At 53.7% G+C, this 12,408-nt stretch overlaps 1 protein-coding gene across 1 annotated transcript; it reads left to right on the forward strand.

Moving 5' to 3' along the window:
* The first annotated feature begins 354 nt into the window (after nucleotides 1–354).
* On the forward strand, nucleotides 355–4,575 carry ZNF205 (zinc finger protein 205). The gene is made up of 5 exons (XM_008566316.1): nucleotides 355–517; nucleotides 747–838; nucleotides 1,312–1,432; nucleotides 2,971–3,087; nucleotides 3,382–4,575. Exons 1-5 carry the CDS (start codon nucleotides 355–357, stop codon nucleotides 4,422–4,424), a joined length of 1,536 nt encoding a protein of 511 aa, XP_008564538.1. The 3' UTR covers nucleotides 4,425–4,575.
* The last annotated feature ends 7,833 nt before the right edge of the window (nucleotides 4,576–12,408 follow it).

Consider the following 12,408-nt stretch of genomic DNA (forward strand, 5'->3'; position numbering starts at 1 on the left):
TCATATACTGTAAAACAGCGGTCCACACTGCTGTGGGCAGGGTGAGGCTTGGGGGAGAAGAGGTCCCCACCCTTGGGGCACCATGTCCCTGTGCCCTGGTGGCTGGATGAGTCTTCCTTGTCTTGCTGTCCTTGCTGGGGTGAGCTGGAGAGGAGGGAGCATGGCCAGCCCTGGCAGCAGTGCCTTGCGCTTGTGGAGCATTCCCACAGGCGAGGTGTCTGCCCCTCCAGGACCCTTGGATGTGCAGCTCTGGGCGTCCCTCCCACTCTCCATCCAGGTGCTGATGGGGACTGTCATCTCTAGGTTCCAGGCCATGAACATCCTTGTCAAGAAATGCTTTTTGGGTCAGAGGAAATGGTGCCCTTGGGAGCTGCTCGGGAGTCACTGCACATTAAAGTGGAGCCGGAAGAGCCTCACCTCGAGGGGGCGTTGCAGGAGGACAGGGCTCAAGCTGCACGGAGCTGGGCACCCCTAAGCCATGGCTGTAAGGAGAAGGTTCCCTTCCTGCCTGGCGGAGGTAGGGAAGGGCAGGGAGGGAAGAAGCTCAGTTTGGGTGGGGTTGAAGGTCTCCACGTGCTGCGAGGGGAAGAGCTCTCCTGCCATGGCTCTTGGAGGCCCTCTAGCAGCCTCAGAGCTGTCATACCCTCTTCTTGGGTCAGTTTGGGGGTGGAGTTTGTGGGTGGCTGGGGAGCAGCAGGGCCCAGCAGGACTAGTGGGCCGACCTGAAGACCCCCCTCCTCTTGCAGCTTTTCCCTCCCCCCGGATCCCTGTGCTTTCCCATGAGGGGAGGACCAGAGACCGGCAGATGGCCGCAGCTCTCCTTACCGCATGGTCCCAGGTGAGTGTCTCCATCGGGCTCTTTATACCTTTTCCCTCCTACCCCAGCCCCCATGTGGTACTCAGACCTTCCTGTACCTGCTGGCTCCACGTATGAAGCCAGGACCCCACTGACCTTCCCACTTGGAGCTGGAACATGGCCAGGCCTGGCCAAGGCTGGAGGAAAGGCAGAGTGAAGTGGGGTGACAGGGTTTCTGTGAACCATCCTTTGGTGTCTGGGCTGAAAGTGGCGGCTGTTTGGAGATCCTGAGCTTTAGCTGTGGTCCCTGAAAATACCGCTTTGTTTTTGTCCTCTGCCCCAAAAAGGCCCTCCTTGGGTGGCTCTCATGCTTTATCATCAGACACAAGAGGCAGACCTCATTTGAGACGCGGTTTGGGACTAGTCTGGGGTCTCACCGCATGTCTTGGCACCGTCATGCCACTCTACCATGTCTATGACATGTCCTGGAGAGTGGGCGTTTCACCTTGTTTCAGATGCCAGTGACTTTTGAGGACGTAGCGCTGTACCTCTCCCGGGAGGAGTGGGGACGGCTGGATCACACACAGCAGAACTTCTACAGGGACGTCCTGCAGAAGAGAAACGGGCTGTCCTTGGGTAAGAACGTCCCTGCACTGGGTGTCCAGCCTCCTGAGGCCCTGTGGTGTCAGCAGTGGGGCCTGTCTTGTGTCATCTCCCCGCTCGCATCCCACTCCTCCTCCCTCCCTGCCCTCCTTCTGCTTCCTCATTGTGCATCTGGACAGTGCTGTTCTGTAGAACCTTCCACAAGGATGGAAATGCTCGTGGTATGGTTGCCACGAGCCACACATGGCTGTTGAACATTTGAATTGTGGCCGGAGCAATTGAGTTTTTAATTTTGTTTCATTTTAATCAGTTCACATTTGAGTTTAAATAGCCACATGCGGCTAGAAGCTACCATATGGGACAGTGCAGATTCGGGGATTCCACTTTTCTTCAGTTCTTTCATAGTGCTCACTCATGCCTGTAGTTTTCTCTTCCTTCTCAAAGCCCCATCTTCAGAGGTGTCTGAGCAGAGAGCTTGGCTCTGGGCTCTGGGGCTGCTTGCCCTGGTGGGAACTGGCATGAACTGAGTTCTCCAAGGCCCTGCAGACTCAGGCGTCACATCTGTTCTCAAGGGCGTGCACTCCTCCCAGGTGCCTTGGCCCCCTCGGTTTCTGTGATGGTACTTAAGTCCCAGGGCTTTTGAATCCTCAGTTTCAGATTCTAGTTTCCTTGACAGAATTTTATGAGGACTTATGGAAAACTCAGTGTTCATTCGTTCCTTGTCATTCATTCATTCATTCATTCAGCACATCACCTGCTAGTCCAGGAATCCAGGGCCTTGGCAGTTCCACCCTGTGACTTTGAAGGTGGTCCTGAGACCCCTGCTGGGTCACACCAGCTGCCCCACTCACTCACTCCTTTAATTATCTCTGGTTTGCTCACCACTGTTGTTAACATTCCCCAGAGTCCAGACCAACAAGCCCAGGCAAGTCAGGAGAGATCAGAGGAACTTAGCACCCATTGGCAGCCCCACGGCAGGCCTCAGGGATGCCCTGAACCACCCAGTGGGTCTGATCATTCCTTTCCTCCCACAGTTCATGGAAGCCAGGGCCCCTCTGTTCTCTTACTGACTTGACCAAAATTCCCAGGGCCCTTCATCCTGGGGACTCTGCAAATGGGCCTTTGGTCCCTGACTTCTCAGTCTCCAGTGTCCCTGGCCCTCTTATCCCCGGCCCTCCCACTTGACCTCTCTGCTCGCTCCCCACTGCTCTCCCTCCCAGGTGCAGGTGCAGGAGGGGGCACTCCTTCCTGTTTCTGACAGTGCTGGGCCCACTGCTTGGGGGCTGGGATGACATAAAGGAGCTGTGGCCCCTCACCTGGCCTGGCTCTTCCCCCTTGACTTCTGCTTGTTCAGGGAAACAGGAGAGAGCCTGGCTCGGCACTGAGAGGAGCATCTCTGGCAGTTACTCTGGCAAGGGGACCACCTTGAGAGGGATGTTTGGAGTCTGCTTTACGTTACCCTGCACTTCCAGAGCCACGCTCCCCCTTGCCCATCACTCTTTGGGGGGATGATGTCCACTGCTGGGCAGCCCTGGACGCTCCTGATGGGCACAGTGTCTCTTTCTGCGCAGGGTTCCCCTTCAGCAGGCCTTTCTGGGTCCCCCAAGTGCAGGGGAAGGGCGAGGCCTCGAGCTCGGGCCGGCAGATGCGAGAAGAGGAGGAGGAGGAGAGGAGAGGTGTGTGCCCAGGTGAGGGCCACGGGCACCCTGGTCTTGGAATTGGGGGTGACGCCATCCTTCCCAGGTGCCCCTTGTCCACGTGGGCTTTCTCTCTGCTTTCTGTGGGTGCAGACATTGGCCCTTCCTGGGGCAGGGCTGCCAGACCCCTCCTCGGTAGAGGGTGTCTCTCCCTTCCAGGGTTCCCCTCATCCTCGCCCTTCCTTACCTTCCAGAATCCAGACGCGCCTGGTGCTCTGCCCTCCTCACCCCCTGGGTTCCTTACGAAAGCCTGTCCCTGGCTGGAAACCCTCTTTGTTTCTCCAGGAGCCATTGAGGTGGGGCAGGAAATGCCCACCCCGTCTGCAGCAGCCCTTGGGGATGTGAAGCCCTTCAGAAGCAGGGCAAGGAGGGCCCAGGGGGGCATCCCGCAGTGTGGGCAGCAGGCAGCTAGTGGCCAGAGCTCAGGGCCAGTCAGAGAGGACGGGCAGCCGGGTCCCCTGGGAGAGAGACAGCCGATACCAGCCCCGCCTGCCTCCAGTCCCCCGAAGCCCAGCGAGGAGGAAAAGGGCGCCCCAGAGAGCGGCGAGGAGGGCCTGGCCCCCGACAGCGACGCCAGCAAGAAGAGCTACCAGTGCGAGCAGTGTGGCAAGGGCTTCAGTTGGCACTCACACCTAGTGACGCACCGGCGCACGCACACCGGCGAAAAGCCCTACGCCTGCACAGACTGTGGCAAGCGCTTCGGCCGCAGCTCGCACCTCATCCAGCACCAGATTATCCACACGGGTGAGAAGCCCTACACCTGCCCCTCCTGCTGGAAGAGCTTCAGCCACCACTCGACGCTGATCCAGCACCAGCGCATCCACACCGGCGAGAAGCCCTACGTGTGCGACCGCTGCGCCAAACGCTTCACCCGCCGCTCAGACCTGGTAACCCACCAGGGCACCCACACGGGCGCCAAGCCGCACAAGTGTCCCATCTGCGGCAAGTGCTTCACGCAGAGCTCGGCCCTGGTCACCCACCAGCGTACGCACACGGGGGTCAAGCCCTACCCGTGCCCCGAGTGCGGCAAGTGCTTCAGCCAGCGCTCCAACCTCATCGCGCACAACCGCACGCACACGGGCGAGAAGCCCTACCACTGCCTCGACTGCGGCAAGAGCTTCAGCCACAGCTCGCACCTCACCGCGCACCAACGCACCCACCGCGGCGTCCGGCCCTACTCCTGCCCGCTCTGCGGCAAGAGCTTTAGCCGGCGCTCCAACCTGCACCGGCACGAGAAGATCCACACCAGCGGGCCCAAGGCGCTGGCCATGCTGATGCTGGGCGCGGCGGCGGGGGCTCTGGCCACCTCCCCACCCACCCCCACCTAGGAGGCTGGGAGCCCCGGGAAGTCCAGGCCCCGGGGGAGGAGCGAGGGGAGGGGGAAGGGACAGGAGAGGTGGGGGCACGGGGTGGGGCATGGCGGCGTGGGGGGAGATGAGGCGAGATGGAGCAGGCGCTCTGGCCACGGATTAAAGGCCATGGAATTGGAGCAGCGGCCTACAGCTGTGTCTCATGGGCCCTGGCACGGACCCGCTGAGTGGGGGTGGGGCTTCTGGGCCGAGCACGTGTCCTCATGCTGGCATCCCTGAGTCACTGCTGTTGGCCTGGGCACCCCTCTCTTCCCCTGCCTTGATGGTGGTTGGGGTCCCTTTTGCCAAAGGCCCATTCCAGAGCGTTGGGACTGTAAATCTACAAGCAAAGGCTTCTGAGTAGAGAAGTTTCGAAGCCTGAAGCCAGCCAGCCATTTCCGAAATTGTGGGTCCCCTGCTGCTGCCATTGCCTCTCCCAAGGTACTGTCCACTGAGCCCTGGACTCTCCCCCCACTCTTCTCTTCTGGAGCCGGGAGCAGGTAGGAGCTAGGACACGCAAGCCAGCGCTTCCTGCCTGCTCCAGCACCCATCTCAGGCCCCGGGGGCTGAGTTTGGTTTTTTTTTTTTTTTTTTTTTAAAGATGACCGATAAGGGGATCCGAGCCCGTGGCCTTAGTGATATCAGCACCACACTCTCCTGAGTGAGCCACGGGCCGGCCCTACTGAATTTTGTGATCTGCCTTGTTCTACCTGCTCCCACAGGGGCCTGCCCGTAATCCAGTGAGGATTCCTCACTCACCAGGGACCGCTTTCCCTCTTGATCTGTTCTGCGGCTGCCTCCACCTCTCTGCTACTTCTCACCTCTTTGGTCTCTTGGTATATGTCCTTTATAATTTGCCCTACCTGCCCCTGCCTGGCTCTGTCTTACTCCTGGTCTTCTCCTGGTTTCGAACTTCTGTAGCTTCTGTTTCCCATTCTCTACTTTTTTTTTCTGCAGAGAGGTGGGTTCTGCCTGCCTGTTATTCCCATATTTGTGGTTCAGCTCCCAAGGTAACATTCAACTCTGACACTAACAGATAACAGGAATGTCTGCATGAGGGAGGTCATAGAGACCCCGCACCTGTCTCCATGGATCATGAGGCCACCAGGGTGGCTGCAACCCTGGTTGGCTTCCAGCTCCTAAGGGACGCAGTGGCTTCAACAGGATGGTGGACTGAGAATAGTAACAATAGATGCTGGTTGTTGAGTGGTTGCTCTGCCAGGTGTGGGGCCAAGCACTGTATATATATCACCTGTGCACCACTACAATTGTGAGTAGATTCTATTATCCCAGATATGTAGATGAGGAAACTGAGGCTGAGAGAGAAGTCCACTAACATGCCCAACGTCATACAACTAGAGAGCCAGAAGCTGGGGATCAGACCCAGGTCTGGTATTTTTATCCTGTAGGGATTATTAATTATTAATAGGAAATATCTATTTCCATGCATCTCTATAGCTATTTACTATCTAATAAGTGCATGACATTATAAGGCAGGGCTATCTAAAAAGAGTAGAACAGACAATAGTGTTGAACTTTGGGTACGTTGGACTCAGCTGGACACACCAGGGAGCTCCTGGCTGTTGGGAGCCATGCAGGGCTTGGCCGTGTCTGGGAGATTTCAGTGGAATGTAGGCTAGGGTTGCTGGCAGGAATGGTTGAATTAGATGGTTATTTCTCAAAGAGGCCAGAAAGAGCAGTTTCCTCCCTTCAGCTTGTCTTCATGGCTCCAATCACTCAGCTAGAAATGGGATTTCTCTGCTTGCCTCAGTGAGGGACTTACGGGGAACTCTCACTCGTAAAGCAGGGCTGCTCTCAAGGAGCTGGTTTTCTAGTTGAGAGAAACGGGTGGGAGGGAGACTTGTTAAAATGACACAGGAAGCTGTCATTGCTTGGCAAGAGAGCCTAGCACAGAGGACTCACTGGCACAGTGAATTACTACTTGATTTGAGTTCAGTTCCTTAGGCTGGGCGGCCAGTGTGTCATGGACTCGGCCAGGTGTCAAGTCAAGACTTGAACCACTCAGAGGTCTGTCAAGAGATCCAGGGGTTCAGGGCCGGCCCACGGCTCACTTGGGAGAGTGTGGTGCTGATAATACCAAGGCCACGGGTTCGGAGCCCTATATAGGGATGGCTGGTTAGCTCACTTGGGAGAGCGTGGTGCTGACATCATCAAGTCAAGGGTTAAGATCCCCTTACTGGTCATCTTTAAAAAACAAAAAAGTCGGGTTCATTTAAAGACTTCACTGTGGCCTCCAGGAAGCTCAGAGATCACAGTATCCAGAGGAACCTATTCCCCTTTCATGGCACAGTGCAGACGGACACGTCTCCAGGGCCCCATGGATAGTGTCTGCAGATGGCCACTCTGGGGCTCTGTCCGCTTCTCCCTAGAGATCCACCCAAGCGCCACCATTCTGGGACAGATCTGGCAGAAGTATTTTCAAAGTGGAACTTGGCAATTTGGCAAATATTTGACAAAAGCAAACAAGACTGAGGGGGTAGCAGGGCTGTGTTGTGGAAAGGTCTGGAATGCCAGGCTTAAGGGTACTCATAATTTGGTGGGTGACGGGGCCTCATTGAGAGGTAGGAGGCTAGAAGAGAGAAGCCAGAGAAGGGTCTTGGCGTCTGGTGGAGGGTGAGAAGGCTCTGAGGGGTGGCCTGGCTTCTCGGCCACTGGAGACGAGACTGATTGGCTTCCCGTTGACCTGCGCTGTCAGGGGGAGGGCGGAGGGAGCGGGATGTTTTCATCTCGGCTTCCCATCTCTTCCCTGCGGCCTGCGGGGAGCCCTGCTGGTTCGGCCCCAGGTCCTTGCTGCTCTTCCGCAGCGCTACCCTGAGACAGCTCCTCCGAGCTCGTGGAACGCGGCCGGAAGGTGGGGGCCGGGGACTGGGCCCGGGTCTCCCGGGGCCGGTCTCACCGCGTGGTCACCGCTCCGCAAGCCCTCCTCCTGGGGGCCCCGCCCCTGCCAATCAAATGTCGGGCGGGCCGAGGGGCGGCTCCAGCAGAACCGGCCAATCACGGCCGACGTCTGCTCCCGCGAGGCCCTTTCCACGAGCCGTTTCCGCAGTCTCCTTGGTTTGAAACTTGGATTTCGCCCCTTCTCCGGGCGTTCATTGCCGAAGGAACCAGAGACCAAGGGGCTGGTTTCCAGGCTTCGCCGCCGACCGCCGGGCCCTCACAACCAGCCGTGGGCCTACCACCGAGACGCCAAGCCTCCTGCCGTCCTAGAGAGGAGGCGGTCGAGGGCCGGGCCGGCGCCACTTCCGGCTTCGCGCAGCCACTTCCGGGCCCGATGGAAATCTCTCAGTCTGTGTCTCCGGGCGAGTCCTGGCCTCTGCGCAGAGCCCGGCAGGACCCGGACACCTCTCCTTGGCGCTTTAGCATCTTCCGAGCCCCGGAGCAGTGGCTGACGGTGCTGCCCGAGGAGAGCCAGGCAGGGGTGCGGCAGCGGCCGTGTGAGAGCGGCCAGGAAGCAGATCGTGGGCCTCCCCAGGGGGAGCGTGGGAAACAGGCTGGCAGGGCGAAGAGAGGGCTCTGATTGTCGCGTGAGGGGGCAGAGGCGGGGAAACGTTAAATAGGGGCTTTGCATTCACTCACTAGTTCATTTTTAAAATACTAAATGAATGCCAGCGTTCCGAGTCCTTTGCTAAATGTTTTGGAATAAGCGACGAAAAAGCCAGACAAAATCCTTGCCCTGTTCCAGTCTAGTGGGGGACTGACGAACAGATAAATGACACATTAATTTGAAGTAGTGACAAATGCCAGAAAGAAAGGAACTAGGTGAAGCATTAGAGGATGGCAGGAGCTTCATGGTCAGGGAAGACCCCTCCAAAGGAGGGACATTCAAATTGTGACTTGAAAGATGAGAAGAAGCCGTTTTTACAAGGGTTTGGGGGAAGAACCTTTTAAGCAAAGGGAACGTTATGAATAAAGGCCCTGCCGTTAGGAGATTAGTGTTCCAGGAGCTGAAATGACACCCCTGGGGGGGGGGGGGGGGGGGGGAGGAGGCGAGGCTACCCAGGAGCGACTGTAGGGGCAGGAGTAAGCAGGAGACATTAGCGACTGTGGCCTGAGATTTCTCCTTCTTGGCCCGTGGAGTAGACAACGAAGAGGTCATGAAGATCGTCCAGCCTTTCTCATACTAACGCTCCTCTGGCAGCCTGTGACGTGTGGTCAGGCAGGCTTCCTGTCTGGGTGGTAAAGGCAGCACTTAATGGCCTGCACCTCAGTGACCTAAAACTCACCAGTTTTTCTGTTCTCAACTAACAAAGCTCCAGGGTAGCCATAAAAATGATCACAGAGCAACAGACCAGAACAAATTGCACTCAGATCTTCAACGGAAAATGGAAAAGATGCCTGGAGGGCCTAATTCCTGTGGTCTGGCAGCTGGTCCTCACCACCATCCACCCAGTCGACCCCTCCTCTCTTGGGTTGGGGGTTGGGGTGTGTAGATGGAAAAGGCACAGCCCTTGCCTTCCAGAAGCTCAGATTATGGTGTGGGGGATCAACTGAGAAAGACAATTACAATTCAGTGTAATGATTGGCGTGGAATGTCTCAATTTGGGCAGGTTAAGCAGATGGGGTGTGTGGCTGGATAGTCCTAGTGATGGTCATCTGAGGGCATTAGATACTTTGCTTGTTTTGTATCTCTTAGCCTGCTGGAATAATGGCTCCTTGAGGGCTTGGACCATGTTCTTCTGTATTCTGCATTGGTTGTGTACGTTATTTATGTATGTCTAGTAAGTCACATTTGTTAATTGTGTTATTCAGCTATTTTCTGTCCTTACTGATTTTTGCCTGCTTGATAATCATAGTAAACGGCTGCGAGTTCCTTTGGGAAAAGCTTGGAGAAAGATTTATAGTCTATACTTGTAGCAATGGTGTGGACTTGATCCTCAAGAGAACCTGGCCTCCCCTTCAATAAAGGGGCTCTGGTTCTGTGAGTTGATTAAGTCCAAAAGCCGGGTGAGAGGACAGGATTCTCCACAGTGGGAACTCAAGTTGGGATTTTGGCTACCAGACCTCAAGCTTTTCCTGTTATATCTGGTAGGCTGCCCATCTGTTTAGTTCCTAGGGACACCATGATCAATTAGCCACCACCAGAGGTCTCTTTGGGCCAAGGCCATCTGATTGCCTGTACATCCCTGCTGCCCTTTACATGTGCCTACCTTGCCTTTGGCAGTTAGGTGCCACCACTGACCTCTGCTACTCTGGGATCCCATTGTCCCCAGTGAAATCAGATCCCCTATAGGCCTACCTGCCCCACAAGGACAACAACCACAGAGCTTTTCAAGGATTCAAGTGATCCTCTATTAATTCCTTTCTCAAAGACTTGGTGAAGGTAGTGTCTTCTGGTAAAACATAGTTGGGGGTGAGGTGGGTGTACAGGGCACACATGATTAGCCCACTCAACATTTCTGTCCCCCCCTTTCCCATCATGCCATTGCAGCTCTGGCATCTCAACCTCATTTTTTGTTTGTATGGTTTTGATTTTTGTTGGTTACTGGCTAGTGGGGGGATCCAAACCCTTAACCGTGGTGTTATAACACCTTACTGTAACCAACTGAGCTAACTGGCCAGCCCCCAAGCTCATTAACTGAAGGCCTCCATTGAGTCCAATTTTCAGCCAACCAATGAAATAACCAGTTAAAGCCACCTCCATCTGCAAAAGCTAACACCTGAAATTTGAAATCTCCAATAAATGCACCCATATCAATGAATTTAATCCGATCTTTTGTTATATTCTGTCCTCTTATTGATGCTATCCGTGGAATCCACTCCTGGACCTGTTCCCCAGCTTCTGCCAATATTTATTAGCAAAGTCTTGAATTCTTTGGTGTATAAACCATTTCATCCTGGATCACAGTGTGTACCTTTCCCCTTGGAGCATGTTGGCATTTGACCATAGTTATGGGTCTGTTGGTGATGCAGAGTGGTTGCAGTGAGTCTTGAGGGAAATGGGCATTTCTTTTCAGGGAGTCTGCTCCAGGGTTTTAAAGCAGAAGCAGGCTGGTCTCTTCAGACACCAAGGGCAAGCTACTTCCACTGGTAAGGAAGGCTCAGAGTGACTTGGTTCATCAAGATGGTCAGTTTCATCTGGGTCCAACCAGATGTCCCCATTTCAAGCTTTGGGATCCCCTTCCTTACCAATCAATGCCATAACTTTCACACAAGCGGCTTGTTGACACTGTGAATCCAACTGCCATTCTCAGCAACCTCACAGTTAAATTTTGTGTTTGATTTTCAGAGATCTCATCACTGTGGCTACAAGAAATAAGAGCTTCAGTTGGCATCTCATCATCACCATCTACAGGCTTGATTAACTGGTATTACTGCACACCATGTATTACTAGCCTTCAGTGTGGGTTAATTTTTTTTTTTTTTTTTTTTTTAAAGATGACCGGTAAGGGGATCTTAACCCTTGACTTGGTGTTGTCAGTACCTCACTCAGCCAGTGAGCAAACCGGCCATCCCTATATGGGATCCGAACCCGGGGCCTTGGTGTTATCAGCACCACACTCTCCCGAGTGAGCCATGGGCCGGCCCCAGTGTGGGTTAATTTGATGTATATACTTGACTGGGCAATGGATTCCCAGATAACTGGTTAAACATTTCTGAATGTATCTGTGAGGGTGTTTCTGGGAGAGATTAGCATTTGAATTCGTGGGCTGAGTGAAGCAGATGGCCCTCCTCAACATGGATGCACACTGTCCAATCCACTGAGGGTCAGGATAGAAGAACGCTGAGTTTGGTCTCTGCCTGAGTGCTTGAGCTGGAGCATTGATCCTCCCTTGGCCTTGGTGCTCCTAGTTCTCAGGCCTTCAGACTTGGGCTGGACTCTACACCATTGGCTCTCTGCTGTCAGGCCTTAAAACCATACAAGTGATTTTCTTGGATCTCCAGCTTGAAAGTGGCAGATTGTGGGACTTTTTAACTTTCATAATCATGTGAGCCAGTACCGTATATCAGAAGAGGGTACTTCAAAAAGTTCATGGAAAAATAGAATCAAGAGGTACTATGAATCTTTCCATGAACTTTTTGAAGTACCCTCATATATATAACCTCCCATTGGTTCTGTTTCCCTGGAAAGCCCTGACTAATACACACACAAAAAATTTCCCATTGGCAAGGAACTCAGTCTCAAGCCCAAAGCAATAACCAACCAAACCAGTCCCCAAATCCCTTTTTTGTGCATCCATGTCCTGAGAACACTCCTTGTACTCATTCTGTATCAGGCAGGGTCCAATCAGGAGAGAGGAAGCACACAGTCATTTGAACAGGGAAAGTTTAATATGTAGAACTATTAGCTGTAAAGGGATTGGCATTAACAAGGTGTTGGCTAGCAAGAAGTAAAGAGAATTGTAAATAAGAGTCACAGCCAATAGCAACAGCAGCCATACTCTTTCAGCTGACTTAGAGCAGTCAAAAAAGAGGCTTCTCCTGCCTCTGGGCTGAGATACAGACCTTGGAGAAAGCACATCTGTGGCTCACTGAGTGGCAGAGAAGTGGTTATGGTACCACACAGGTAGCCAATCCAACATGGGGACATGTTTACATAATTTGGCAAATGAGCCACTTGAGCAGTCCTACAGGGAGGTCTATGTGGGGAGGAATTGAGGTCTCCTGCCAATAGCCATGTGAGTGGCTTTCAAGTGGATCCTCCAGTGCCAGATGATGAGCCCTATTGACATTGTGTCTGCAGTATCACGAAAGATCTGAGCCTCACTACCAGCTTAGCAGCTCCCAAATTTCTGACTCAAAAACTGTCTGAGGTAACACGTTTTTATTGTTGTTTTAAACCACTAAGAGTTGGGGTAATTTATTACACAGCAACAGATAACTAATAAATACATTGGTCTTTTGTATTCTTTTGTGTTTCTCTCACATCTGAATAAAATACACAAGCTCTTTGATAAAAAGTATATCCTCTTAATAGTTTTATTAAACTTTATGTTAGAGGCAA

This window comes from Galeopterus variegatus, unplaced genomic scaffold, assembly GCF_000696425.1.
Source record: "Galeopterus variegatus unplaced genomic scaffold, G_variegatus-3.0.2 Scaffold233, whole genome shotgun sequence".
Lineage (NCBI taxonomy): Eukaryota > Metazoa > Chordata > Mammalia > Dermoptera > Cynocephalidae > Galeopterus > Galeopterus variegatus.

Bases quoted from the DNA above. Each gene is read 5' to 3' on its own strand.
- ZNF205 (XM_008566316.1), top strand. From the start codon at position 355: ATGGTGCCCTTGGGAGCTGCTCGGGAGTCACTGCACATTAAAGTGGAG. The intron at 839-1,311 runs GTGAGTGTCTCC...ACCTTGTTTCAG, and splicing joins TCCTTACCGCATGGTCCCAG to ATGCCAGTGACTTTTGAGGA. The intron at 1,433-2,970 runs GTAAGAACGTCC...CTTTCTGCGCAG, and splicing joins GAGAAACGGGCTGTCCTTGG to GGTTCCCCTTCAGCAGGCCT.